This window comes from Macaca mulatta, chromosome 19 (assembly GCF_049350105.2).
Source record: "Macaca mulatta isolate MMU2019108-1 chromosome 19, T2T-MMU8v2.0, whole genome shotgun sequence".
Taxonomy (NCBI): Eukaryota; Metazoa; Chordata; class Mammalia; order Primates; family Cercopithecidae; genus Macaca; species Macaca mulatta.
Window position 1 is genome coordinate 2,058,200 of NC_133424.1, and position 26,934 is coordinate 2,085,133.

Consider the following 26,934-nt stretch of genomic DNA (forward strand, 5'->3'; position numbering starts at 1 on the left):
CTGTGGGAGCCCTGGGGTCGAGTGAGAAGAAGGCCTTGTCCTGTGCCCCACCATCGCGGAAGTGCAGCCTTTGTATGGAAGCCCAGCTGCGCTCCCGTCTGGAGAAACGGCTTCCAGGCTGTGGCTGCTAGGTCGGCTCTGGTCCACAGCATGGTGCCGGGCGGTGCCGGGTCTGCAGGTTGTTGGAGGCTGTGACTCGGTGGGGCTCAGCCAGGCTCCAGCAGGGTCCCATGTGCTGTTAAGAGCAAAGCCACAGACGATGAAGGGTCCATTCTCAGCCGATGCTCTCCCGGCTGCGCCTGGACGGCAGTGCTGGTGAACTTCCCAGGGTTCCAGGGCCCGGTGGCCTGGGGGCTGCTTTCTCCCCACTAGGTGGGCTGCATCTGGCCCTGGCTGGAGGCCTTACTTTGAGGGGCCATGACCCTCTTCCCCCAGGCCCTCCCCAGCTGACCACAGCCACCGGAGAGGAGATCAGAACACGATTGTCTCGGGGTGCAGGGCGCTGAGCAGGACGAAGCCTCAAGGACTCTCGTATTGGGTCCTTGGGACTCGGGAAGTGCCAGAAGGGGCGGCTGCTCTGGGACTCGGTGTTCACTGGCTTTTGTTTCACCTGATTCTGCTCAAATCCGAGAGCAGGAAATCCGGCCCTGGCCTGGCAGCTCTGCCTCCTATGCCCGCACGCTGGGGTCTGTCTTGTCGGGAGCAGTGGGGCAGACCTCTGAGGAGGCGGGGGTCAGGGGCGTCGGCCCTGGCCCCCTGCTGGTCGCTCTTTCAGGGACAAGAAGCAGCCAGTACCACCGCCTGAGGAGGGGCTCAGCAGCATTGCGTGTATGGGCCTCGTGCTGTCTCGTGGAAAATCCCCCCAGCCGCCCTCCATGGTGGGTTCCTGAGGGTAGGACATGTCACCACGGTTTTGTGGGAACCACGCCTCCCCCTGCTGGAATTTTTCTGCTGTTGTGAAGTAGTTTTATCCATTTGTTTCTCTGCTGACCTTGCCAAGTTGTTTGAGGTGGAATTAAACACCTCCCAGACCTCTGGCTTGTCTTTTCTGAACCCCCAAACACGTCCCACTGTGTGGGTTGTCCAAGCTTGGAAATGGGGGAGTGACTCTGCCATCCTCAGGGACACGGCCTGGCCCCAGGGTGGATTCCCACCTCACTGGCGGGCCTAGGGTGCTGTTTAAACAGCAGCCAGAGGCCAGGCGCAGTGGCTCACGCCTGCAATCCCAGCACTTTGGGATGCTGAGGCGGGCGGATTGCCTGAGGTCAGAAGTTCGAGACCAGCCTAGCCAACATGGTAAAACCTCATCTCTACTAAAAATACAAAAATTAGTCGGGCATGGTGGCGGGCGCCTGTAGTCCTAGTTACTCGGGAGGTTGAGGCAGGAGAATTGTTTGAACCCGGGAGGCAGAGGTTGTAGTGATCCAAGATTGTGCCACTGCACTCCAGCCTGGCGACAGAGTGAGACTCTGTCTCAAAAAAATCAGCAGCAGCAGCAGCCAGGGGCCTCACTGGGGTTCGTGCCTGTGGCCCCAGCTGCTGGGGAGGCTTAGGTGGGAAGATCACTTGTTTGGAGGTCAAGGCTTCAGTGAGCCGAGATCACACCACTGCACTCCAGCCTGAATGACAGTGAGCACTTGTCTTGGCCGCGAAGCCCTGCCCAGCAGGTGGAACCAGAACATGCCAGAGGTCCCCGAGTGCATCCCACCCCGCCGGCACCCTCTGCCCTTACTGTCCTGTGGGCTCTGAGGCCGTCAAGGCCGCTGGGGCAGGCTCTGCCTAGGCGCTTCCCTCAGTAATGGTGGGTTGTGGGTGCTCTGGGTTGTCAGCTGGGCAATTGGGTGGGAGTCGGGGGTGCTGACCTGACAAGCACGGCCAGGGAGGAGCATTCCAGGGCTCCAAGGATGCCAGCATGGGTGGTCCTGGGCTCGCCCTCCCCGCAGCATGGCTGGCGCGCCTCTACTTCCTCCAGAGCCCCAGGAAGACAGGCTTGACCACATGCACACACGCAGGGAGACTCCAGGAGCCCTGCCCTCAGGAGCACGCTCTGCCCCTCTCCTGGCAGCTAGCCGACACTGCGACCCCACCTGGGCCTGTCCCTGGCACTGAGGACATTGGACCTGGGTCCCTGGGGTGGGGCGTCCTGGGTCCTGCTAGGTGCTCAGCGGTTCCATGCCAGGGGCTCCCGCCTCTACCATCGTGCTGACCACAGATGTCCCCAGACATGGCCTGGTGCCCCATGGAAAACTGCTGGCCACAAACCATGGTGTCCTTCCCCTGACCCCTGACCCCTGCCCCTTCCCTCTGACTTGGCCCAGCTGGTGTCTCAGAGCCTGGGTGCGTGCTTCTGCCAGCCCCCCAGCCGCCTGGCCCACACTCCCCAGCCCCCTTCACTGAGCCGCAGAGACCCCCATGTCCCTGCCAATGCTTTTTCCAAAGCTGGTCTCAGTGGTTCCCAGCAGTGCAAGGGGAATTGGGGTCCCCCTCACTGCGGCAGCCGCACCTGTCTGATCACTTCCAACAAGGAGACCTTGGTGGCCGCACAGCGCACTTTGTCCATCTTAAAAGGGGCAACACAGGCACGCAGCGAGAATTCCAAACCACAGAAACCTCACTCTCATGGACCCCACTGCCTGAGGCATTTCTGTTTTGCTTTTTGTTTGTTGGAGACGGTCTGGCTCTGTTGCCCAGGCTGGAGTGCAGTGGTGTGAACGTGGTTCACTGCAGCCTTGACCTCCCCGGCTCAAGCGATCTTCCCACTTAAGCCTCCCAAGAAGCTGGGACCACAGGTGTGTACCACCACGCCTGGCTAATTTTTGTGCTTTTTGTAGAAATGGGGCTTGCTGTGTTTCCCAGCCTAAGTAATCCTCCCTCATCGGCCTCCAAGGTGCTGGGATTATAGACGAGAGCCACCAAGGCTGGCCTGCCTGGGTTCTCGTGCCTCTCTGCCTCCCTCCCTGTGCCAGCCTCATGCCCCCTTCTCACCTTCCCCAATTGCCACTCTGACCCCGCCCTGGGTCCTTCCCCTCTCGCTGGCCCAAGCTGTTCCTGGAACTGCTGCCTGCCCTCTGCTCACATCCTGCCTCCGCCCGGTGAAGCCAGCTCGTCCCTGTTCCCTGTCTCAGGGGTGTCCTCCAGGGCCCGGAGTTCCTGGACCAGATTCCTCTCTTCCCCACCTACCTCGCCCTTCCATCCAGTCAGCCTATCAATCAGCCCACTTTGCAGCAGAATGCCCCCCCAAAACCCAGCGGCTGGAACGTTCTCCACACGGTTTCCGTGGGACAAGCATCTAAGAGCAGCCCGGCCAGGGGTTGTTGGGGTGGCTTGTGGGGCTGCAGTCTAGATGCTGGCTGGGGCCACATCAACTGAAGGCTCCAACGGGGCTGGGGGTCCAAGGAGCCTCGCGCGGGGCAAGGCATGGGAAGGAGGCTGCGGTTCTCCTCCACGTGGGTCCAGCTTCCTGAGCGCCCGCCCTCTGTAATGGCCAGCTCGCCTCTGAGTCAGCGGCCCAGGGTCCCCAGCAGCTGCACACGAGTATCGTCGCCATTCTGTCGGTCACACGGAGCAGCCCCGGCTGAACATGAAGACCCTGTAGGGGCTGGGTTTGGTGGCTCACGCCTGTAATCCCAGCACTCTGGGAGGCCGGGGTGGGCGGATCACCTGAGGTCAGGAGTTTGAAACCAGCCTGGCCAACATGGTGAAAACCCATCTCTACTAAAAATTCAAAAATTAGCTGGGTGTGGTGGTGGATGCCTGTAATCTCAGCTATTCAGGAGGCTGAAGCAGGAAAATCGCTTGAACCCAGGAGGCAGAGGTTGCAGTGAGCCGAGATTGTGCCATTGCACTCCAGCCTGGGGGACAGAGCGAGACGCAGTCTCAAAAAAAAAGACCCTGTAGGAAGGCAAGAGGCTGAACAGCACACACAAGCCCAGGGGCCCTGTCATCCCAGTGGCCCGAGGACCATCCCCCGGGCCCCTACTAGGCTCAGCTGCAGTCTCCACCCCATCCCCCACCACCAGCACTAGGACTAAGAGCCGCCAGAAACCCTTGAGCTGGCTTCACTGTTCCTCCCGGGAGGAGTCCAGGGCAGCGGACACATGACCCCGACATGGCACGCCGGGGACAGGGGAGGCACTCTGCTGTCCCTGACCCTGTAAAAAAGGCCCACAAGCAAAATCTCTAATGAGCAACGTTCTGCAGTATTAAGTCCTGCCTCAGACCTGCAGGGCGTCAGAAATAACGCCTGAGAAACGGCCAGGGTCCCAGGAGCTGAGGAAACCACACCTGATGCCACGTGGGGTCCTGGAGGGAGCCCTGGGCCAGTAAAGGGCATTAGAGGAAACCCAGGTAACTTGGATGGAGTGTAGATTTTGGTCAGTAATAATGTATTATGTGACAGATGTGTCCCACTCATGAACTGGGCATGGGGTACTCAGAACTCTATTCTAAAAATATGTATATAAATTTAAAACCAAAACCATGGCTGGGTGCGGTGCCTCACTCCTGTAATCCCAGCACTCTGGGAGGTCGAGGTGGGCGGATCACCTGGGGTCAGGAGATCCAGACCAGCCTGGCCAACATGGTGAAAACCTATCTCTATTAAAAATACAGAAATTGGCTGGGCGCGGTGGCTCAAGCCTGTAATCCCAGCACTTTGGGAGGCCGAGACGGGCGGATCACGAGGTCAGGAGATCGAGACCATCCTGGCTAACACGGTGAAACCCTGTCTCTACTAAAAATACAAAAAAAAAAAAATTAGCCGGGCACGGTGGCGGGCACCTGTAGTCCCAGCTACACGGGAGGCTGAGGCAGGAGAATGGTGTGAACCTGGGAGGCAGAGCTTGCAGTGAGTGGAGATCGCACCACTGCACCCCAGCCTGGGCGACAGAGCAAGACTCCATCTCAAAAAACAAAACAAAACAGAAATTAGCCGGGCGTGGTGGTGTGTGTGTGTGTGTGTAATCCCAGCTACTCAGGAGGCTGAGGCAGGAGAATCATTTGAACTAGGGAGGCGGAGGCTGCAGTGAGCTGAGATGTTGCCACTGCACTCCAGCCTGGGTGACAGAGCAAGACTCCATCTCAAAAAAGTAAATAAAAATAAAACCAAAACCCTACAGCATGGGCAGCTATGAGAACTATAGAAGGAAGACAGTTTTGTGCAACTGCCAACCTCTTAGATTCCTGTCAGCTTTTCTCCAAGTCTTTATTATTTGTAGAGATGGGGTCTTGCTATGTTGCCCGGGCTGGTCTTAAGCTCCTGGCTTCAAGTGATCCTCCTGCCTTGGCCTCCTAAAGCACTGGGATTACAAGTGTGAGCCACCATGCTGGACCCCTCCAATCCTTTTGAGCTGCCCAAGAAGAGAGACCAGGTCTGGCTTTGTTCAGCAGTGCACCCCCAGCCCATGGCATGAATTCAGTAAACACCTACCGTAGGCCGGGCGCGGTGGCTCAAGCCTGTAATCCCAGCACTTTGGGAGGCCGAGACGGGCGGATCACGAGGTCAGGAGATCGAGACCATCCTCGCTAACACAATGAAACCCCGTCTCTACTAAAAATACAAAAAAATTAGCTGGGCGAGGTGGCGGGCACCTGTAGTCCCAGCTACTCGGGAGGCTGAGGCAGGAGAATGGCGTAAACCCGGGAGACGGAGCTTGCAGTGAGCCGAGATAGCGCCACTGCACTCCAGCCTGGGCGACAGAGCGAGACTCCGTCTCAAAAAAAAAAAAAAAAAAAAAAACAAAAACACCTACCGTGGTCCTCGAGGGTCCCTCAGCTTTGCTTCTCAGCCGTGTTCACCTAATTTGTGCCTCTTGTTTTCTTTTCTTTATCCTTTTTTTTTTTTTTTTTTTTTGAGACGGAGTCTCGCTCTGTCGCGGCCCAGGCTGGAGCGCAGTGGCCGGATCTCAGCTCACTGCAAGCTCCGCCTCCCGGGTTCATGCCATTCTCCTGCCTCAGCCTCCCGAGTAGCTGGGACTACAGGCGCCCGCCACCTCGCCTGGCTCGTTTTTTGTATTTTTTTTAGTAGAGACGGGGTTTCACTGTGTTAGCTAGGATGGTCTCAATCTCTTGACCTCGTGATCCGCCCGTCTCGGCCTCCCAAAGTGCTGAGATTACAGGCTTGAGCCACCATGCCCGGCCTTCGTTTTTTTTTGTTGTTGTTGTTGTTTTTTTTTTTTTTTTTTTTGAGATGGAGTCTCGCTCTGTCGCCTAGGCTGGAGTATGGTGGCATGATCTCAGTTTACTGCAACCTCTGCCTCCCGAGTAGCTGGGATTTAGATATGGGGTTTCACCATATGGGCCAGGTTGGTCTCGAACTCCTGACCTCAGGTGATTTGCCTGCCTCGGCCTTCTAAAGTGCTGGGATTACAGGGGTGAACCACCGCGCTGGCCTTCGCCTCTGTTTTCGTAATCATAAAACCGGCAGAAAAAAACCTCCAGTGGAATTACGAAAATTTGATGATATGCATGCAGAAAGCGTTCTGCAAACTCTGTTTTGCTAGTTTGGGCATTTAGTGTTAGTTTTTATGTAATTAGTACGGGCTGTAAACTTAGCAATTTAAGCAAGATGGAAAAATCGAGGGTTTGTCAGGGAAGGGGGAAGTTTGGGCTGAAATCATGACCTCTTGGGGGTGGGAAGAGCTGGCTTTAGGGTTGTTAGGTCTGAGCCCTTCTACCTTGGGATGAGTCCACGTCCTGACTCCTCCTCTGCAGAATAGGATGATGTTCCGAGGAGCGGTCCGGGATAGCTGCGAGGCAGCCGGACCGATCCTCTCAGGGGCGCTAAAATTTTTGCCGAAACCCGGGATCGAACCAGGGACCTTTAGATCTTCAGTCTAACGCTCTCCCAACTGAGCTATTTCGGCTGAGCGGCAGGGGTCGCTCTCACCGCGACTCCGGCCCGCGCAGCGCCTTCCCTGCGCAGGCGTAGCTGGTTTCGCGTCAGCAGGCCGCACATACTTTATAAGGTCTCCCCGGGCAGGGGGTGGCATCGCTGTCTCTGTGGCGCAATCGGTTAGCGCGTTCGGCTGTTAACCGAAAGGTTGGTGGTTCGAGCCCACCCAGGGACGCTCGCCAATTTTTGCCCTCCTGTAATAACTAGAGTGTCGCATCTGTTTTTGTCGGGCTGCCGCAGACCCGCGGCCCCCACGCGCGCACTCCGATGACCTTTCCGTCTCGGGTGATCCGGGGCTGCACGGCGCAGGCACGACCACGGAGGCCAAAAGCGCAGCGGAACCTGTTGGCTCTGGGTTCCGGTTTCCGCACGCGCTCCGAGCCTCTTTGGGCGACGGCCCCGGGGACCCGGAGCGCTAAGGAGGACGGACCTCAGAGGTTGTCTGAAGGCCGAGGCCAAGATGGCGGCGCTGTCAGGTGAGCCCGGCGCCGGCGGCGGGTGTGGGGCCGCGCGGGTCTGGGTCCGTGGGAGCCTCGGGTGCCGTGGTGGCGTCGTGGGTCGGTGCCGGCATCGTGGCCGCCGTCCCCTCCGGGCTTCTCCGAGCCGGCCGCTCCTCGGGCTCCCGCCCGGCTTGCGATGAACGGTCTCCGTTATTGCGTCCAGGGTACAGTCGGGGAAACCGAGACCCAGCAGGTCATGACGCAAGCCCCCAGCCTCAGGAGGGCGCTCGGGGCGGAGGCTGGAGGGGTCCCGCTCACGTCCCCGAGACCAGGGCACGGCCCGCGAGGCTGCCCTTGAGATGCCCCGGAGAGAGCGTGGCCTGCCTGACGTGCTGGGAAACTGAGGCCCATTGAGGGTCCGAGACTCCTCGAAGTTACAGGGCCGGGCCTGGAAAGAAACAGGACCCAGGGCATCCACACCACCCTGCTGGACCCTCCACCTCCCTCCCCAACCCTGTGGGGTAAGGGCCTCTCGCAGAGCGGATCTCAGCCTGTCCCGCTCTAGGGACTTTTTTGGGATCAGCTGAAGCCTGCGGACCCCTGCTCAGATAAAGTTATTATAATGCATGGAATAAAATCCATAGAATTGCAAGGAAATCAGTTACACGGAGAGGCAGTTATTAAAAGATTGTCTTGAAACCTTATTGGCTACTTAGTAATCTAAGCGCTTTCCTTATGAACGCGATCTAGCGGCAGGTCTAACTACGACTGGTTTGGAAGGAGTGAGAATTGCAAATCAGGCTTTGACGATACGGAAAGGTCTGCAACCCCTGTACCATGGCTAGGAACCCTCTGTGATTCCTCTTGGTGAAAAGTTACAGGTCCTGCTAATACTGCCATATTTTGTTGTTTGTGCTAAGAATTTTTAATTTTTTTTTAATTTATTGAGACAGAGTCTGCCTCTGTCATTCACACTGGAGTGCAGTGGTACCATCTTGGCTCATCACTGCAACCTCTGCCTCCCGGCTTCTGGCACTTCCTGTGTAGCTGTGTGCGCCACCATGCCTGGCTAATTTTTGTATTTTTAGTATAGATGGGGGTCTTGCCATGTTGCCCAGGCTGGTCTCAAACTTCTGAGCTCAAGGAATCCTCCCACCTCAGCCTCCCAAAGTGCTGGGATTACAGGCCTGAGCGTGAGCCACAACCCGGCCTACACTAAGAATTGAACAAAGGGCTAATTTTCCATAAGATGGAAGACATTTTTTTCCATAAGACAACAAAGACATTTTGTTTTTTTATTCCAAGCAAGTTCACAGTTCCTCACCAGGCCCCTTGTTAAGAATGCCTGGCCCACGATGCGGTGGCTCACGTCTGTAATCCCAGCACTTTGGAAGGCCAAGGTGGGCAGATCACCTGAGGTCCGGAGTTCAAGACCAGTCTGACCAACATGGAGAAACCCCGTCTTTACAAAAAATACAAAATTCAGAGTGTGGTGGTGCATGCCTGTAATCCCAGCTACTGGGGGCGCTGAGGTAGGACAGTCGCTTGAACCCAGGAGGCGGAGGTTGCAGTGAGTCGAGATCGCACCATTGCACTCCAGCCTGGGCAACGAGAGTGAAACTCCGTTCTCAAAAAAAAAAAAAAAAAAAAAGCCGGACCCAGAGGCACAGAATCCCATCACCTCAGAAATTCTCAGAGGAGCATTTCCTCTGCTAGGAGCTTATCCAAAGTCCAGAATTTTCAGCTTGGGAAACTGACGCCTGGAGTGGGGCAGCTCCCACCAGAGCCTGGAGCTGGGCAGTTAGCCTGTCTGCTGTGCCCAGCCTCAGGCATGCCAAGAAGTAGGTCACAGGCCTGTGTCCTTCAGAGAGTTGTGGCCTGGACAGGGCCATGGGAAATAGCAACCCGGGATGAGGCTAAGGCTGGGGTGAGGGAGGGGCTCAGAGGCAGGAGAAGGCCCCATGAACGGCTGCATTCGGGGGCGTCAAACCCTGGTCCTGGTCCCTGGAAGCTGCCTACAGCCTCTCCATTGGGCCTCACCCCGCATCTGCTGGGGCCACAGCAACAGAGTACCATCACCTGGGCAGCTTAAACAACAGAAGCTAATGTTCGCATAGTTCTGGCAGCTGGAAGGCCAAGACTGGGGGTCAACAGGGTTGGTTCCTGCTGAGGCCTCTGTCCTTGGCTTGCCCATGGCCATCTGCTCCCTGCATCTTCCCTCTGTACGTGTTTGTATCCTGAAAGCCTTTTCTTACAAGGACATAAGTCATATCAGATGAGGGCCCACCCTCATGACCTCACTGCACATTATACTGACCCTTATTTTATTTTTTGAGATGGTGTCTCCCTCTGTCAGCCAGGCTGGAGTGTGGTGAAACGATCTCAGCTCACTGCAACCTCCACCTCCCTGCCTCAGTCTCTCAAGTAGCTGGGATTACTAGTGCCCACCACTACACCCAGCTAATTTTTGTATTTTTAGTGGAGACGGGGTTTCACCACGTTGCCCAGGCTGGTCTCAAACTCCTGACCTCAAGTGATCCACCTGCCTCAGCCTCCCAAAGTGCTGGAAATACAGGCGTGAGCCACTGCGCCCCGCCATTAATGATCTCTTTAAAGACCCCTTCTCCAAAAGCAGTCACATTCTGAGGTCCTGGGGTTAGGGCTTCAGATACAGGTCAAGTGGAGGGACACAGTTTAGCCGTCACCAGCACCAAGCCTGCCTTTCTGGCTTCTTCCTTGTGAGCCAGGATTCCTGGCACCTCCAGGCGTTTCCCCCCGCAGAGTGCCCCTGGGTGTGGCAAGGCCCTGCTCTGGCCTCAGCCTTCGCCTCGGGAAGGCTCTCCCCTCCCAGGAGCCTTCGTGCAGGCGCGTTCCCTCCTCTGTGCTTCCTTTGAGGCTGGCTCCTCTAGGGGCGCGTTGCTGTGTAGGTTGACGTGGGCAGCGCCCTGCCTGCTCAGCCGACTAGATTCCTGGAGGATGGGGCCTGTGCTCAGCTGCGTGGGAAATCCCTGAGCACCAGCCAGGGCCTGGAGCACCCAGCACACGCTTGTCAGGCACAGCTGAGGCCAGGACGAGCACTGGGCACCCAGGGAGGCCCTGGCATTGCCAGGGTGGCAGGCACCCCACAAGCACGCATAGATGGAGATAGAACCGGGTGCCGACAACAGGAGGACCTGGGGTGCTGGTGTAGGCGGGACGCCCCGGGCATCTGAGCTGAAACCTGCCTCATGAGAAGAGGCCAGTGGTGTGCAATTGTGAGGCGGGGTGTCCCCCGCAGGGGAGCAGCCGGCGCGGAGGCCCTGGGGCAGGAAAGCAGCAGGTACTGGTGAATATCACCAGGGTGGGGAGATGGGGCAGCGTTTGGGTTTCTTCTGGGGCCATGGGGTCTCAAGCAGGGGACTAAGAGTCGCTCATATTCTGAAAACCCGCTTGTTACCTAATGTTTGTTAAGTGGTACTTGAGGTGGGGTCAGAGCTAGGCCGTGCGGGCAGGAGCCTGACGGGGAAGTGCCTGGAGCCTGGCCCTGTGGCCCATCCAGGGGTCCTGAATCGGTGGCCCCTGGTGCTGCCCACGGCTCACTGTCCCCACGGCTCACTGTCCCCACCCCTGTGGTCCTCTTTGCAGCTCCTGGCCTGCGCGGCTTCCGGATCCTTGGTCTGCGGTGAGTGCCTGAGTCTCCAGCCCTGAGCTGGGAGGGGCCTTCAGCAGCGCCAGACGAAAGGGGGCGGGCCCTTATGAAGGTCACGTGTGTGTACGTTAAGGAAAGGATGCAGGTGACAGTCTGCACTCTGCACGTGATGTGCTGGGACCCTCCCTGGAACAGTCCATGCAGTGGCAAAGGCTGGACAGTCAGGAGGGAAACCCTGTGGGCCTCGCTCAGCACCGTCAGAGCTCACCGCCACTTGTGATGGGAAGGCATTCTGTGAGCTCTGTGCAGATGGCAGCCACGGGCAGGCCTCCTGGAGACCCAGGCGACTGACAGGGCGGTGATGGTGCATGCCCAGGGATCTGACCTTGGTCACATGTGGAAGGCCTGGTCCCAGTTTCCTTCTGTGGATGATCCTGGGACCGTCCTTGCTTGGACACTGTTGACCTGCTGGGTACATCACAAAAGAAACTCCATTCAAGTCTGGGCCATCATTCGGGGTCAGGGCAGTGGCCAGATGGCCCCAGCGGCTCTGACCAGTGGCCCAAGTGCTGATGGGCAGAGGCGAGAGCAGTCCCGCATCAGGGAGGGGAGAAGCAGGACAACAGTGAGTGTGGTTGGGGGAGTCGGAGGGGCCTGGGACGGCCACTGACCTGCGCTCCATCTCCCAGTAGCTCCAGCGTGGGCGCGGCTGTGCAGGCACGAGGTGTCCATCAGAGCGTGGCCACCGATGGCCCAAGCAGGTGAAGCTGACCTTCTAGGGGAGGCCGTACCCCCTGCCCTCCCCCCGCCCCTCCTTCATTTTCTGCATCAGCGCCGCAGCCACAGGGGTGCCTGGATGGGGCGGGGAAGGGGTCGCACAGCCTAGTCCCTGACCTCATGTGGGTCCAGGCCTCTGGCAGTGGCCGTGGGGGCCGGCATCCACCTCTGGGAAGTACCTGCGTGGCTGACGCCTCCTGTGCCCATGTGTCTCTGTGACAGCGCCCAGCCTGCCCTGCCGAAGGCTGGAGCCATGGTTCCCAAACCCAGCAGCCGGGGCGAGTATGTGGTGGCCAAGCTGGATGACCTCGTCAACTGGGCCCGCCGGGTGAGTCTACTATGAGCTGCAGGCCCTCCTGGAGCGCCAGGGCCTCTCTGCACACTCACAGGCACACACATACACACACACATGTACAGACACGTACACACACACATACACACACACATACACACACACACACATACACACACACATGTACAGACACGTACACACACACACACACGTGTACAGACACGTACACACACACATACACACGTGTACAGACACGTACACACACACATACACACACACGTGTACAGACACGTACACACACACATACATACACACACACACATACACACACACATACACACACACGTACACACACACATACACACATGTACAGACACACACATACACACACACATACACACACGTACAGACACACATACACACACATACACACACACACACATACACACACGTACAGACACGTACACACACAACACATGCATGCACACGAGTACATGTACATGCAAGCTCACATGTATGGACAGACGTGTGTACATGTACCACACACACAGCCATGCACACATACACGTATGCACACGCACACATGCACACACGTACGCACACATGCACATATATGCACACACGCACACTCGCACTCATGTGCACACATGCACACACTCGCACACACACATGCACACACATCCGCACATGCACACACATCCGCACACGCACACACAAAAACATACACACACATGCACACGCGCACACACGTACTTATGTGGACACATGCATGTGCGCATATTCGCATGCATGCACACAGGCACACACACTGATGCACACACCCCTGCGGCCTGGAGCAGGCTGGACCCTCGCGGAGGCCCCTGTGCTGGCCTGGTGGCCTGTGGTTCCATCTGAGTATTGAGACCCTGCTTGAAATGACCCCTCCCTTTCCGCCATTCTCTTTCTGGCTTCTGCGCGTTCCTCTTGTTTCTCTTTTAAGGTGAAAGTGGTATTTTAAGTTAAAAGGAGCACGTGTGAAGGCAATAGATCCTTCTCAGTACCCGTCTAAAGCCTGTGGCAGCAGCCCCCACGCAGCCCCTGCCATCCCCCTGCAGCCTGGGCACGGGCAGCTCCCTCTAGCGCCTGCGGCACTCGCCGCGACAGCCCGGGTTCAACAATGCCGCACTGATGGACGTTCACTGTTTCCTTTTGTTTTCTGTTTCCTAAACAATGCCACGGTGAACGTCCTGCCAGGGCCGCAGTGGTCGAGACAGGGATGCCCACTGCAGGATAGTTTCTAATGGAGGGAACCCGAGAATGGCCACGGGCCATCCCAACACAGGCTCCTGGCGGGCAGGTGAGCCTGGCCATTTCTGCCCGGGCAGCCCTGCCTCGCTCTGTAGCTTGGCCCTGTCACCCATCAACACATGCAGCAGAGGCCCCTGCCAGGTCTCAGAGCTGCGTGCAGGGACAGCAGGAACCGTGGGGGAAATGAGAAGCCACGTGGATGGAGGAGGGGGAGGGAGTGGCCAAGGAGATCTGAGAGGGCTTCCCGGAGGCATCGCACCTGGTCTGCAGACCCAGATCTAGTTAAGGCAGAGAGTTCCCGGTTAGACCTGCGCTGCTACTCGCCTGTAGCCCACACGCTCAGAGAGTGGCTAGAGCCCCCTGTTCAGATGGTGGGACTTAGGATACACTGGGTTTGGGGAACTGTGTGATGAGGACAGATCTCACCCGTTTCTATTTTATTTTGAACGTGGCTGGTGGCGCGCGCTTTACAACCCTCTTGGGGCCGGGAGGCCACCTGCAGGAGCCGCTGTGCCTCTCACCTCTGCCGGCTGCCGCCCCGGTACATGAGCCGGGGGTTCTAGGTGCTCCACGTGGAATCTCACGCCGGGCCACGCGGGGCTCCAGGGGTGGCGTCTGACCCGAGCCTGGTCTCCGCAGAGTTCTCTGTGGCCCATGACCTTCGGTCTGGCCTGCTGCGCCGTGGAGATGATGCACATGGCCGCACCCCGCTACGACATGGACCGTTTTGGCGTGGTCTTCCGCGCCAGCCCGCGCCAGTCCGACGTCATGATCGTGGCCGGCACACTCACTAACAAGATGGCCCCAGCGCTCCGCAAGGTAGGGCTCTTCCCCGCCGCCCAGCTGCCCCCAGAGTGAGCTGCGCATGGACCCCGCCTCTCTTCCAGGTCTACGACCAGATGCCGGAGCCGCGCTACGTGATCTCCATGGGGAGGTGAGTGCAGGGCGGGGCGTCTCCAGGGACAGAAGTGGCGCGAGTGCTGGCCTGGCTGTGCCCTAATGGCGCTTATCAAAAGTGTCATTTACATTCAGTGAAATCCCACGTGGTCCCAGCTCTGCCCTTCAGCCGTCTTGGTGCCTCCACCCCAGGCAGACTGGGGGTCCTCTCCCCAGAACGATTGCTCCCGTCCACCCCGACGCCGCAGACCCCACATTCCGCCCAGTTCTCTGCTTTACCCACACACAAGTGATGACGAGTGCTGTAGATGGTTTTATAATCTCAGCCTTCTAACTTGCCATAAGTTTTTTCTTTTTTTTTTTTTTTTTTGAGACAGAGTCTTGCTCTGTCACCCAGGCTGGAGTCCGGTGAAACGATCTTGGCTCACTGCAACCTCTGCCTCCCAGGTTCAAGCAATTCTCCTGCCTCAGCCTCCCAAGTAGCTGGGATTACAGGCACGCACCACCACACCCAGCTAATTTTTGTGTTTTTAGTAGAAACGGGGTTTCACCGTGTTGGCCAGGCTGGTCTTGTACTCCTGACCTCAGGTGATCTGCCCGCCTCGGCCTCCCACAGTTCTGGGATGACAGGTGTGAGCCACCGCACCTGGCCTTGCCATCATTTTTAGTCATTTCTCCATAACATTGAAAGATATTTAGTCTCTTAACATTTTAAAATATTTATTTATTTATGTATTTGAAGACGGAGTCTAGCTCTGTCGCCCAGGCTGGAGTACAGTGGCACGATCTCGGCTAAGTACAGTCTCCACCTCCCAGGTTCAAGCGATTCTCCTGCCTCGGCCTCCAGAGTAGCTAGGATTACAGGCGCCCGCCACCACGCCTGGCTAATTTTTATATTTTTAGTAAAGACGAGGTTTCACCATGTTGGCCAGGATGGTCTCGATCTCCTGACCTCATGATCCACCCACCTCAACCTCCCAAAGTGCTGGGATTACAGTCATGAGCCACCGTGCCCAGTCAGTATTTATTATTTTTATTTTTTAGAGACAGAGTCTCACTGCGTTGCCCAGGCTGGAGTGCAGTGGTGCAGTCGTAGCTCACTGCAGCCTTGAACTCCTGGGCTCTAGTGATCCCCCAACCTTAGCCTCCCAAAGTGCTGGGATTACAGATGTGCTCCACTGTGCCTAATTTTTTAAATTTTTGTAGAGATTGGGTCTTGCTAAGTTTACCCTTTTAAAGTGAGCAGTTCAGTGGTTTTTAAGCCACCACCTCTAATTCCAGAACATTCTCATCACCCCCAAATGAAACGCTGTCCCCATCAGCAGTCATTCTGCATCCCCTTCCGAGCCCCAGTGCCCACACCTCCCCTCCCTGTCTCTGTGGATGGGCCCTTCCTGGACATTTCACAGAAACAGGATCACACGCTGCATGGCCTTCTGTGTCTGGCATCTCTCCCTGAGCGTGACGTCCTCAAGGTGCATCCATGCGGTGGCCTGTGTCCGAGCCTCGCTCCTTTTCTTGGCTGAATAATATCCCACTGTGTGGATATATTACTGATCTAATTCTACACAGAGAATTAGAATATTCCAGAGTTTTCATAACTGTCTCCCACTGCTGGGCATTCAGGTTATGTCCATTTTTACGGCTGTGGGAAGCAGTGCTGGGAGTGGAGTCTGTGTGGTCGCCTGGGGTTTCCAGCTCCCTGCCCCGGGTGGACCCCAGCACCTCACCGACAGAGCCAGAATCAGGCGAGGGCCTGGCGTGAGGCTCTGCCGCCCCATAGACAGGGGCTGGGTGTTGGTACTATGGCTGCTTGAAGTGGCTTTTTGTTGACACATGTGATCCGACACTTCCCAGCCCCAGGAATCGATGGTCAGGAGCCCCCTCGGGAGGGGAGCGCTTTTCCCCGAGTTGGCAGCCACACGCGTGCTTGCGCCCCACTGGTCCCACGGAGGCTCACGGAGCCTGTACGTGTTTGCTCATTGCTTCTCCGTGACAAGTTCCAGCCTCGTTGGTGCCTGGCTTGCAGTTGAAGGCGGGTGGGGATGGGGCGAGGCCTCGTGGAGGGAGGGTGGGCAGGGCAGGTCCCCGGCAGGTGTCCTCACGGCACCTCCCCCACAGCTGTGAGGAGGGAGGGTGGACAGGGCAGGTCCTCAGCACGCTTCCCTCACGTCCCCTGCCCCACAGCTGCGCCAACGGAGGAGGCTACTACCACTACTCCTACTCGGTGGTGAGGGGCTGCGACCGCATCGTGCCCGTGGACATCTACATCCCAGGTAGGGCTGGGACCACACCGCCCACGAGAGAGCTGGGGGCAGGGCCAGCGCCACACGGAGCCCGGCGGCCCATGTCACACCCCCATCAGACGGCGGGCTCCCCCATCCTATGGATGAGCCGGCTCCGGGCTCTCCGTCTTAGTGGAGCGCGTGCCCTGTGAGAAGTCAGTGATGTATTCAGGCATCATAGGGATCGGAGGGAGCAGGGGAGGCTGAGTGCTTTAAAGCAGTTTCATACGGTCCTGCCTGACAGAAACCAAAGACCTGCAGTTAGAAATACCAAGAGAGAAGGTTCCTGGAGGCCAAGGACACCGTCCCACGCCCTCACCCTTATAGAAGGGCACGCAGGACTTCCTTTGGCCAATGAAAATGTGGGAGACTCAGTTTGACTGTGAGGTTAGGGTGAGTTTGACCATCAGGAAAACAATTAGGAGTAATTGTTTAGTACCAGTATATCCCAACAGTATTTGGGCTATACTGACACTAAAAAGGAGCATTGGCTGCATACCTGAAATTCACATCGCACGGGGAACGTTCTTTATATCTGGTGATCCTGTGGGAGACTTGCGCCTCATGTGGTCCCACGAGGGCCACCCGGGGCGTTCACCTGGACACCATGGACAATGGTCCATGGTAGGCAGGCTTAGAGGTGGCGCTCATGTGGGACAGGGGACAGAGGTCCTGTTCTTGGCCACCCTGTGCTGTGGCATTAGCGCATGCGCAGAGAGCCCAGCCCCGAGTCCTGAGTCTGGAGGGTTGGGCAAGCGGGAGGCACGTCCTGGCGCCTCTCAAAAGTGGAGGAACAGGCTCTGACTCTGGATTCCGCTTCCCTGGAAAGAGCGTTGATTTGCTCAGCATTCTGCACTGTTCAGGTCACCTAGGGGCAGTGGACAGGGCAGCTTGGGCCTCCCCGTGACCCTCGTCAGCACAGAGAGGTCCATCCCGGGGTCAGGAGCTCAGCCCATGCCCCTGGCATCTTCCTCTGCAGTGCAGACCAAAGGGGCAGGGTGCGAGCGTGGACTGTGCTCCTCCCTCCTTGGGGACTGTGCTCCTCCCTCCCTGCGGACTGTGCTCCTCCCTCCCTGCGGACTGTGCTCCTCCCTCCCTCCCTGCGGACTGTGCTCCTCCCTCCCTCCCTGCGGACTGTGCTCCTCCCTCCCTCCGGACTGTGCTCCTCCCTCCCTCCCTGCGGACCGTGCTCCTCCCTCCCTGCGGACTGTGCTCCTCCCTCCCTGCGGACTGTGCTCCTCCCTCCCTCCCTGCGGACTGTGCTCCTCCCTCCCTCCCTGCGGACTGTGCTCCTCCCTCCCTCCGGACTGTGCTCCTCCCTCCCTCCCTGCGGACCGTGCTCCTCCCTCCCTGCGGACTGTGCTCCTCCCTCCCTGCGGACTGTGCTCCTCCCTCCCTCCCTGCGGACCGTGCTCCTCCCTCCCTGCGGACTGTGCTCCTCCCTCCCTCCCTGCAGACTGTGCTCCTCCCTCCCTGCGGACTGTGTTCCTCCCTCCCTCCCTGCGGACTGTGCTCCTCCCTCCCTGCAGACTGTGCTCCTCCCTCCCTGCGGACTGTGCTCCTCCCTCCCTCCCTGCGGACCGTGCTCCTCCCTCCCTGCGGACTGTGTTCCTCCCTCCCTCCCTGCAGACTGTGCTCCTCCCTCCCTGCGGACTGTGCTCCTCCCTCCCTGCAGACTGTGCTCCTCCCTCCCTCCCTGCGGACCGTGTTCCTCCCTCCCTGCGGACCGTGCTCCTCCCTCCCTCCCTGCGGACTGTGTTCCTCCCTCCCTCCCTGCGGACTGTGCTCCTCCCTCCCTCCCTGCGGACTGTGCTCCTCCCTCCCTCCCTGCGGACTGTGCTCCTCCCTCCCTCCCTGCGGACTGTGTTCCTCCCTCCCTCCCTGCGGACTGTGCTCCTCCCTCCCTCCCTGCGGACTGTGCTCCTCCCTCCCTCCCTGCGGACTGTGCTCCTCCCTCCCTGCGGACTGTGCTCCTCCCTCCCTCCCTGCGGACTGTGCTCCTCCCTCCCTGCGGACTGTGCTCCTCCCTCCCTGCGGACTGTGCTCCTCCCTCCCTCCCTGCGGACTGTGCTTCTCCCTCCCTCCCTGCGGACTGTGCTTCTCCCTTCCTTGGAGCAATCTGGACTTGCCAGAACTCTGCCAGGTGGAGCCCGGCCACCCTTTCCCAGGCCCTGTGGTGGCCTTGTCCTTTCCCACCTGTTTCCACTCCTGCTGTCCCTGTTGGGCCCTGGACTGTGTCCTCTTGCTCAAGCCCTTTGCTCTGAGCCTGCCTGGCAGCTGGGCTGGAGGATCCCCAGCAAAGAGCTCTGGCTTGGGGCTCAGAAACGGGGTCATCGGGTCCTGTGGGATGCCCGCGCTCTGGGCCGCCTCCCCTCCCTCCGCCCAGCCCCCCTGCCTCCATCTCCGTCCAGAGCAGCCCCAGGCCCTGGTCCCCATTGTTAAGTGTGTCTGGTGAGCGCTGGCCCCACGGAGTCCTGAGGGCTGGAGCCGAGGGCCGGGTTAGTGAGGTCAGCATCTTGTCCGGGAGGTTCCTGTGGCAGCCCGGGATGAGCCACGGGAGGAAGGCAGTGGGGCCTTGCCCAGGGGAGGACCCCAGTCTTCCTGCAGGGACGTCCCCCACGCCGGCTGCCAGCCCCTGGCCCCTGCGCCCGCCCTGGGCTGCCAGCCTCCACCTCAGGCCGGCACGGGAGGCCCCTCAAAAGTCGAGCCGGCTGCGCTGTGCACATGGTCACGCAGGCTCTGGCTGCGGGAAGGGAGACTGAGGCAAGGTCCCTGCAGGCTGCCCACCCACGGCCGAGGCCCTGCTCTACGGCGTCCTGCAGCTGCAGAGGAAGATCAAGCGGGAGCGGAAGGTGCAGATCTGGTACCGCAGGTAGTGCCGCCACTGCCACCGGAGCCTGTCGCCGTCCTGTCCCCAGCCTGCTTTTGTCCCGTGAGGTTGTCAGTAAATTTGCCCTCAGGCCGCTGCCTCCCAGTGTGGTGTGTGGGTGAAAGGAGCTGGGGACCTGGGGGGACCACAGACCCCCAGCAGCGTGCCGCCCTTGGGTTGAGGGTGGTTGGAGCAGAGCCAGGGGCAGGGACGGGCACTGTGCCTGCCAGCAGGTCCTTTCCTGCTGCTCTGTGAAGACCCTGGTGTGGATGTTGCGGCCCAAAGTCCCGAGCATGGAAGGCCCCACGCCCTTCCCTCCTGGGAGGGCCCTGACTCAGTCTCCCACTGTGCCTTAAGGCAGGCTGAGCAGAGCCCGTCTGAGCCTGCCCCGGGGTTCAGAGTGTGGCCTGTGGCCTGTGTGTGAACTTGGGCAGGTCGCCACTGCCCTCTGGCCCATTTCCAGGCAGTGGGATGGGCTGGTTAGCTGCGGGCTGGGGCCAGGGAGATGGGGAGATGGCACCTGGTCCACACCAAAGGGCTGCAGGGCAAGGCTGTGAGCCTCACTGGCTGTCTGACCCCACTTTGGGGACCCTCTCCACCCAGGGCTTTCGGGGGACCCTGGCTTCACCCCACCAGCCCCTTCATCCGTCGAAGTCCAGTCCTCACCAGGGACGTGCATTCATTCAGCAAACGTCCCGTCTTCCTGTGTTCGGCGCCAGACGCCACCGGTGCTGGAGACCCCGCTCTGCAGGCCCACCCTGCATGCCTGCTGCACAGCAGGACAGTGCTGGGAACCGGCAGTTGTGACAGGCCAGGCTGGGATGGGTCCCAGGAGACGGAGACGGGGGCGGGGGTGGGGAGCAGGCGCCCAGCCTGGAGGCAGGACATGCGGGGGTGGGGACGGGGCATCTGCCAGCGGAACGGCAGTCCCGGGCCAGAGTGCAGAGCACAGGAGCCGGCCTTCTCTCAGGGCACGGAGGTCAGTGGAGAGGGCGGGCAGGACGGCCCCAGGAAGATGGGTGGGCTGCATGCGCGTGGACGCAGGGGGCAAAGCGGGAGGCATGGGGTGACCAGCTGGGCACAAGGGCACGGACAGGCAGGACCCGGGATGTTCCTGGGGTTGGGCAGGTGGGGCTACCCCTGCACTGGGCCCAGCGGGGTTGATGCCTCCCGAGAGGAAACAACATCTGGAAATGGGAGGCTCGGGGCACGGGGCTGTCAGCAGCCATGCCGCTCCTGAGGCAGGAGGAGGGAGCTCAGGGTGTGCCAGGGCGGGCAGAGAAGCGGGCTCCTGCCTGGGGTGGGCAAGGGTCCTTGTCTCACTCGGCCATGACGCTGCCACCCTCTGAGACCCTGACCCCACTGTAAAGGGTCAAGTGGCTTTCGTCTGAGGAAAGGACATCTGGCATCGGCTGGAGATGTCTGCCATGGGCAAGACAGTGTGGGGTGGGGGGATCCTGGGGCCGCTCAGAAACCTGGAGGAGAGTCACCCGCTTTTCCTGTGTCCGTGGGATGGGCGGGAGGTGAGGGAGCAGCCGCTGGAAGTAACAGTCACAACACTCACTGTGGACAGACCAGCCAAGCCAGCGCCGGTGTTTACTTCACCTCAGAGACCCGGCAGCGGGCAGTGTGACCCCTCACAGAGAAGCTGGGAAAGCTGCTGGTGACACAGCTGGGATCAGCCCGGGGCTGGCGGGAGAGCCTAGACTCCCGGCCAGGAAGGCACGGAGGAGGGCACGGGTGTGCCCAGGCCGGGGTGGGGGCTCATCCCTTGGTGACCAGGGGCGTGATCATCTGCGGGAAGGCGTAGTAGCGGCAGTCGGCCGGTGGGACCAGCGCCATCACCTCGGTACGGATGTTCTCCCTCCGGAAGCCGGCCTCCAGCAGCGCAGGCACCTGTGTCTCCTGGTTGGGGATGGTGCCAGGTCACCTCTGAGGGCCATTGGGGTCACGTGCACCCTCCCCTCATTGAAGAGTGTTTACAAATGGCAAGGCCCGGCTGGGCGGCTGCAGCTGCCGTGAGGCATGTGGTAGGGCAGCCCTGGAAGCCCAGGTGCGAATGGGAATCTCCAGCTCCCCAGTGCCGGCAGCAGCTGCCGGGCTGTCCTGGAACCCCAGCCCCACACCAGCATCACTGGGCTCAAGCCATCCCCGGGGCACCTACTCCACAGTTTTCCAGACCTTGCCAGTATGGCGGGTGGAGCCAAAGAATCATGACAGAAAAAGAAGACAGGCCGTTAGTTCCCATTTTCGAAGAAAAACTGCCCCAAGGGCCACAGGCACCCAGCCGGCTCTCACAACAGCGGCCCAGGGCAACCACATAGAGCCCTTCTCAGACAGGCCGCCTCCACCAGGCAGAGGGAACAGCCAGACAAACACTACTGAACCAGCAAAGACAGCCAGGTGGAGGCCGCCAGAGAGAGGGGAACACGAGGGGCTTGGGCCGAACCACAGGGCACTGGGGAGCCATGGGAGGTTGTTGAGCTGGCGAGGGACTCTGATTTCCATTTTGTTTTTGTTTTTTTGAGATGGAGTCTGGGTCTGTCGCCCAGGCTGTAGTGCAATGGTGTGATCTCGGCTCACAGCAGCCTCTGCCTCCTAGGTTCAAGTGATTCTCATGCCTCAGCCTCCCGAGTAGCTGGGATTACAGGCGCCCGCTACCACGCCTGGCTAACTTGTATTTTTGGTAGAGACGGGATTCTGCCATGTTGGCTAGGCTAGGCTCAAACTCCTGAGCTCAAGTGATCCACCTGCCTTGGCCTCCTGAAGTGCTGGGATCACAGGTGTGGGCCACCATGCCCAGCCTGATTTCTTTTTTTTTTTTTTTTTTTTAATTTTCTTTTTTTTTTTTTTTTTCTTGAGACAGGGTCTGGCTCTGTTGCCCATGCTGGTGTGCAGTGGTTCGATCTTGGCTCACTGCAACCTCTGCCTCCTGGGCTCAAGCAACCCTCCTACCTCAGCCTCCCAAGTAGCTGGGAGTACAGGTGCACACCAGCACACCCAGCTAGTTTTTTGTATTTTTTTAGTAAAGATGAGGTCTTGCTCTGTTGCCCAGGCTGGTCTTGAACTCCTAGGCTCAAGCAATCTGCCCACCTCAGCCTCCCACAGTGCTGAGATTATAGACCTGAGCCACCACTCCTGGCAGCCGCCGCGCCAGGCAAAGGACTTTGGTTTCTAAATGAACCAGCACAGTCCAGCCCACCCAGGGGGTCAGGAAGGGACCCTCCCCAGGTAGCAAGGTGGCTCCAGCAGTCCCTTCCCACCCCCACCCAAGGTCACTGCCTGGAGACCCACAGGGAACTCCAGGTGGGCGCACCTCAAACATGGTGGTGATGTCTGAGTACTTGGACTTCATCAGCTCCCCCCAGGAGGTGAGGTTGCAGTAGGTGAGGACACCCCCCGGCTTTAGCAGGCGAAAGGCATGGTTCTGTGGAAGGGGAGTGGCCAGTGGTCAGAACGGAGGTGGGGGTGTGGGCAGAGGGGCTTCCCCGAGGGCCTCCAGCATCCCAGCAAGTCAGAGAGAACCACCTTGATGAAGTTGAACTGGTGTGTGTGCCAGGTTTCCTCCGAGAGTGGGTATGTGTCGTACAGGATCCCTGCATGGAGGACAGAAGCCCACGCAGTCATGGCCGGGTTCATTACCTCGCCCAGCCTCACCCTGCTCATCCCCGAGCAGGTGGAGGTGCAGTGAGACGGGGCCGTGGGCAGAGGTGGGGCTCCCACGTGGGCTTGAGAACTCCAAGATTGCCTCCAGGGCTCCTCCGTGAGCGTGCCCATCCCCGGTGTCCTGCCAGCCCTCACAGCCAGGCCCACACCCACCTGGGCTCTGTCCCCCCAGTGCACATCAGAGGGCCCCCCACAAGCAAAGGAAGGGCTGCAGTGGAGCTGGGAGGCCCACCCTGTGATACGTCCCCTCACCCCTCACCATCAAAGTGACCGTCAGGCAGGGTGGGCGCCACATCCTCCCACAGGCCTTTCAAGGGGACGACCTTGAAGAGGGGAAAAGAAAAAGTGGACAGGGTAGAGAGGTTCCCAGGATCTCCCCACCTGCAGAAAGGGAGCGGCCGGGGGACTCCCGAGAGAGAAGACCATCTCCTCCATCTCTGGCAGCCCCAGGCCCCCAACCCCCAGGAAGCAGTGCCCTCACCCCAAGGAGTGGGGATCCTGGAGGGCCTGCGGGCAGAGGGGCACCTTGTGTGTCTGCCGCGGGGCCCAGTCCTGGAGCCGCTGGAAGACGCCGTCATTACACTCGATGATCCAGTGCTCATCAATGGGCGCCTCCTGCACCTTCGACGCTGCGATGGCCATGCCAAAGCCCACCTCCAGGACCCGGCCCCCTGGGCAGACACAGGGCGCCCAACATCACTAGGTGGGCTCGGCTTAGGAGGCTGCCTGGAGGAGGGGGCGCAGGGCAGGGCAGGGCTGGGGGGACTGCCTGGAGGAGGGGGCACAGGGCTGGGCTGGGGGTCTGCCTGGAGGAGGGGGCACAGGGCTGGGCTGGGGGTCTGCCTGGAGGAGGGGGCGCAAGGCTGGGCTGGGGGTCTGCCTGGAGGAGGGGGCGCAGGGCTGGGCTGGGGGTCTGTCTGGAGGAAGGGGCGCAGGGCTGGGCTGGGGGAGTCTGCCTGGAGGAGGGGGTTTAGGGCAGGGCTGAGGAGGCTTCCTGGAGTAGGGGGCCTAGGGTAGGGCAAGGCTGGGCTGGGGAGGCTGCCTGAAGGAAGGAGCGCAGGGCTGAGCTGGGGGTCTGCTTAGAGGAGGGGACGCAGGGCTGAGTTGGGGGTCTGCTTGGAGGAGGGGACGCAGGGCTGAGCTGGGGGTCTGCTTAGAGGAGGGGACACAGGGCTGAGCTGGGGGTCTGCTTGGAGGAGGGGACACAAGGCTGGACTGGGCTGTGAGTCACATTTGCCACAGGACGGGAGGGCGCCCTGGGCCAGCATGGACAGAGGCAGGCGGAACACAGTAGTCCTAAGCGGGAACAGCGTGGGCCCTGGCCAGCGGCCAGAGAGAGGATGACCAGCCAGGGAGGCCGAAGATGGCAGCTTTTGGGGCCAGGCCTGTGGGGAGGCAAGAGCCTTGGACTTTGAGCCCAGCCCACGCTGTTTGTCCCCGGTCCCTTATCTCTCAGGTTGGTTACTTTTCTCTCCCCCTCCCTCCATCCGAAAGTTGGATTTGCAAGAGTGGCCAGGCAAGACCTGGACTTGAGACTATCTGGGAGGGGAAGGGCTGGTCCCCAGTAGGTCACACATGCCCCTCCAATCCTAATTGGCACTGGACACTGGACATGCCCATTTTCAGGGTGCAAACACTGGGGCCCAGCCCCGGGATGGCACCTGTGTGGGGGCCAGGGAGTCCTTTCTCAGCAGCCCTCCGCCTCTGACGCCAGGCAAGCCAGGGCCACCCCGGGGACAGCTGTCTCCCTGAGCTCAGCTTTCTGGGTGCTATTCTTAGCCACGGGAGTTGGGGCTGCTCTCCCTGGCAGACAGAACGGCAGCCTCTCCCTGGCAGGAGCCCTTCGTCCCGATCTCAGACAGGGAGCTGGGGACCCGGTTCCACCCAGGTCTCGCGTTTGAGGTCCCCATCCGGAGAGCGGGGGTCTCACTCCCCCTGGAGAGGAAGTTCCCGGTACTTAGGAGGCGCCTAATGTGTGCGGGGCCCCAATCCTGCGGCACTCCCCGTGAACGCCTCCGTGTGCCCCCACCTGCAGCCCCACTTCCCAGGCCAGGAGACAGAGGCGCCCCAGCGGGAGGGTGGACTGCAGAGTCCCCGGATCGGGGCGGCCCCGGCCTCAGTTTCCCCTGCGGCCCCGGGGACGGTGCAGGCCGGGTGGGGGCTACCTCTGGAGGCGGCGGCGGCGGCCAGCGAGTGCATATAGGGGGTCTCCCAGCGCTCCATCACCGGCTTGCCCAGGATGCGCAGGTGCGTGTCCGCCGGGTCGTAGGCCGCGGGCGCTGCCCCCCACGCGGGGCTGCAGTTCTCGCCGGGCGCGAAGATGGGGGTCGCTTTGGGGGCGCTCATGCTGCAGGCTGGACGGCGACCCGACTTGGATCGCGCAGCGCCCGGGCCCGCTCCCTGCAGGGCCTTGTGGGCCGGGGGCGGGTCCAACAGGCCCGGGGGGCGGACCCGCGAGAGGACGCGCGCGGCTCCGGGAGCGGCCTCTAGCGGCGGCCACGCGAGAGGTGGCGGGAGTGGGGTTGGGGCCGCGGCTGCCGCCTCCCCAAGGAGCCTCGGTGCCCCCTCTGCGGAGCGGACACCGCAGCCCCGCGCCGGGGGAAGCGAACCTGCAGGCCGAGGACCGGAATCCCTGCCTGGCCGCTTACGTGCCTCGGTTTTCTCATCTGTTAGCACGCAGAATCCTCACTGGGGCGTCAGAATCTGAGGATCTTTCAGGCGCTGTTGAAAGTGCTTTAAGTGTTTAAAATCATTTAATCTTCAGAAGATGCTACAGTGAGCTCTGTCTTTTTAAAATAGAGACGGGGTCTTGCTGTGTTGCCCAGGCTGGTCTCAAACTCCTGGGCTCAAGCGATCCTCCCGCTTCAGCCTTCCAAAGTGCTGGGATTACAGGCGTGAGCCACCGTGCCGGCCAGGTTCTGTACTGTCGTTTTTTCTTTTCTTTTTCTTTTCTGTTTTTTTTTTTTCAATGAAAGCAAGTTTATTAAGGCATAAAAAAGAACGGCTACTCCATAGAGCAGCTGACTGTCGTCATACAGATGAGGAAACTGAGGCTTTGAGAAGCAAAGCCGGGGGTCTGGTGGCCACGAGGGTGGGGACCCAGGATTAGAGCTCTGATGTCCCCCTTTCTTTTTCTTTTTTTTTTTTTTTTAAGACGGAGTCTTGCGCTATCGCCCAGGCTGGAGTGCAGTGGCACAATATCGGCTCACTGCAACCTCCACCTCCCGGGTTCACACCGTTCTCCTGCCTCAGCCTCCTAAGTATCTGGGACTACAGGCGCCCGCCACCTCACCCGGCTAATTTTTTGTATTTTTAGTAGAGATGGGGTTTCACCGTGTTAGCCAGGATGGTCTCGATCTCCTGACCTCATAATCCACCCGTCTCAACCTCCCAAAGTGCTGGGATTACAGGCGTGAGCCACCGTGCCCCGCCGATGCCCCCCTTTCATGAGCCCACGTCACACTCCCATAGGCTGGGTGTTACCTGAGACCCCGGGACCCTGATGGGGGCCTCTGCCCAAAGACCCCTCCAGGTCTGGAGACCAGGACTCAATCCCAGCAATGCCCTTTCCTCGGGCGGCCCTGCAGCTGGGGGGTACAGGGGTGGAATTAGGCCTCTGCAGCCCAGGGTAGCCCCTTAGGGTCAACCACACCCCCGTCTGTTTCCTGGGGGCCCCCAAGCCCGCTGCGGTGGCGTCCTGGCTCTGATACCCGGTTTCCTTCCCCCTCTGAATGTGGAGCCATGGTCATGAGCCCTGAGCAAAGCCTGCCTGCCTGCCATGCATTCTGCACAGGTTAACAGGTGCAGCAGTTATTACACCCATTTAACACATGAGGAAACCGAGGCCCAGAGAGGTTGAGGTCACAGGTTGCAGCAGAGCCAGGGTGTGAACGCAGGCAGC

The 26,934-nt window shown here is 59.7% G+C and overlaps 2 protein-coding genes, 1 long non-coding RNA gene, 2 other non-coding genes and 1 pseudogene across 18 annotated transcripts in view; 3 read left to right on the plus strand and 3 right to left on the minus strand.

The window, feature by feature from the left end:
- NDUFS7 (NADH:ubiquinone oxidoreductase core subunit S7) overlaps positions 1-19,504 on the plus strand; it is a 90,584-nt gene extending 71,080 nt beyond the window's left edge. For 2 of the 13 annotated variants that reach the window (XM_077978893.1, XM_077978895.1), the window contains exons 2-9: positions 7,344-7,368; positions 10,957-10,993; positions 11,653-11,721; positions 11,960-12,065; positions 13,956-14,135; positions 14,204-14,250; positions 16,401-16,494; positions 19,277-19,504. In XM_077978893.1, coding sequence (XP_077835019.1) covers positions 7,353-7,368; positions 10,957-10,993; positions 11,653-11,721; positions 11,960-12,065; positions 13,956-14,135; positions 14,204-14,250; positions 16,401-16,494; positions 19,277-19,489 — 762 coding nt within the window. In that variant the 5' untranslated portion in view covers positions 7,344-7,352 and the 3' untranslated portion in view covers positions 19,490-19,504. Of the gene's footprint in view, positions 1-7,332; positions 7,369-10,956; positions 10,994-11,649; positions 11,722-11,959; positions 12,066-13,955; positions 14,136-14,203; positions 14,251-16,070; positions 16,181-16,400; positions 16,495-19,234 lie in introns of those variants that run through there. The other 11 variants (XM_077978896.1, XM_077978897.1, XM_077978889.1 and 8 more) reach the window with 11 other exon arrangements.
- On the plus strand, positions 137-1,033 carry LOC106994596 (uncharacterized; annotated as a pseudogene).
- TRNAF-GAA (transfer RNA phenylalanine (anticodon GAA)) lies at positions 6,791-6,863 on the minus strand. The gene has a single exon. It is a non-coding gene; the product is annotated as a tRNA-Phe (tRNA).
- Positions 6,994-7,067, plus strand: TRNAN-GUU (transfer RNA asparagine (anticodon GUU)). Its single transcript has one exon. It is a non-coding gene; the product is annotated as a tRNA-Asn (tRNA).
- LOC144336961 (uncharacterized) lies at positions 7,332-9,690 on the minus strand. The gene is made up of 2 exons (XR_013409430.1): positions 8,719-9,690; positions 7,332-8,488 (listed from the first exon to the last, which is right to left on the minus strand). It is a non-coding gene; the product is annotated as an uncharacterized LOC144336961 (long non-coding RNA).
- A 1,433-nt stretch (positions 19,505-20,937) lies between the features above and the next one.
- On the minus strand, positions 20,938-25,464 carry GAMT (guanidinoacetate N-methyltransferase). Of its 2 annotated transcripts, NM_001261132.2 has the most exons (6): positions 25,199-25,435; positions 23,559-23,704; positions 23,293-23,356; positions 22,896-22,963; positions 22,684-22,794; positions 20,938-21,272 (listed from the first exon to the last, which is right to left on the minus strand). In NM_001261132.2, the coding sequence occupies exons 1-6, from the start codon at positions 25,377-25,379 to the stop codon at positions 21,132-21,134; spliced, it is 711 nt and encodes a 236-aa protein (NP_001248061.1). In that variant the 5' UTR covers positions 25,380-25,435; the 3' UTR covers positions 20,938-21,131. The 2 variants fall into 2 exon arrangements, with proteins under 2 accessions (NP_001248061.1, XP_014977772.2); XM_015122286.3 differs by lacking the exon at positions 20,938-21,272 and having other exon boundaries at positions 22,447-22,794; positions 25,199-25,464.
- Positions 25,465-26,934: the final 1,470 nt, after the last annotated feature.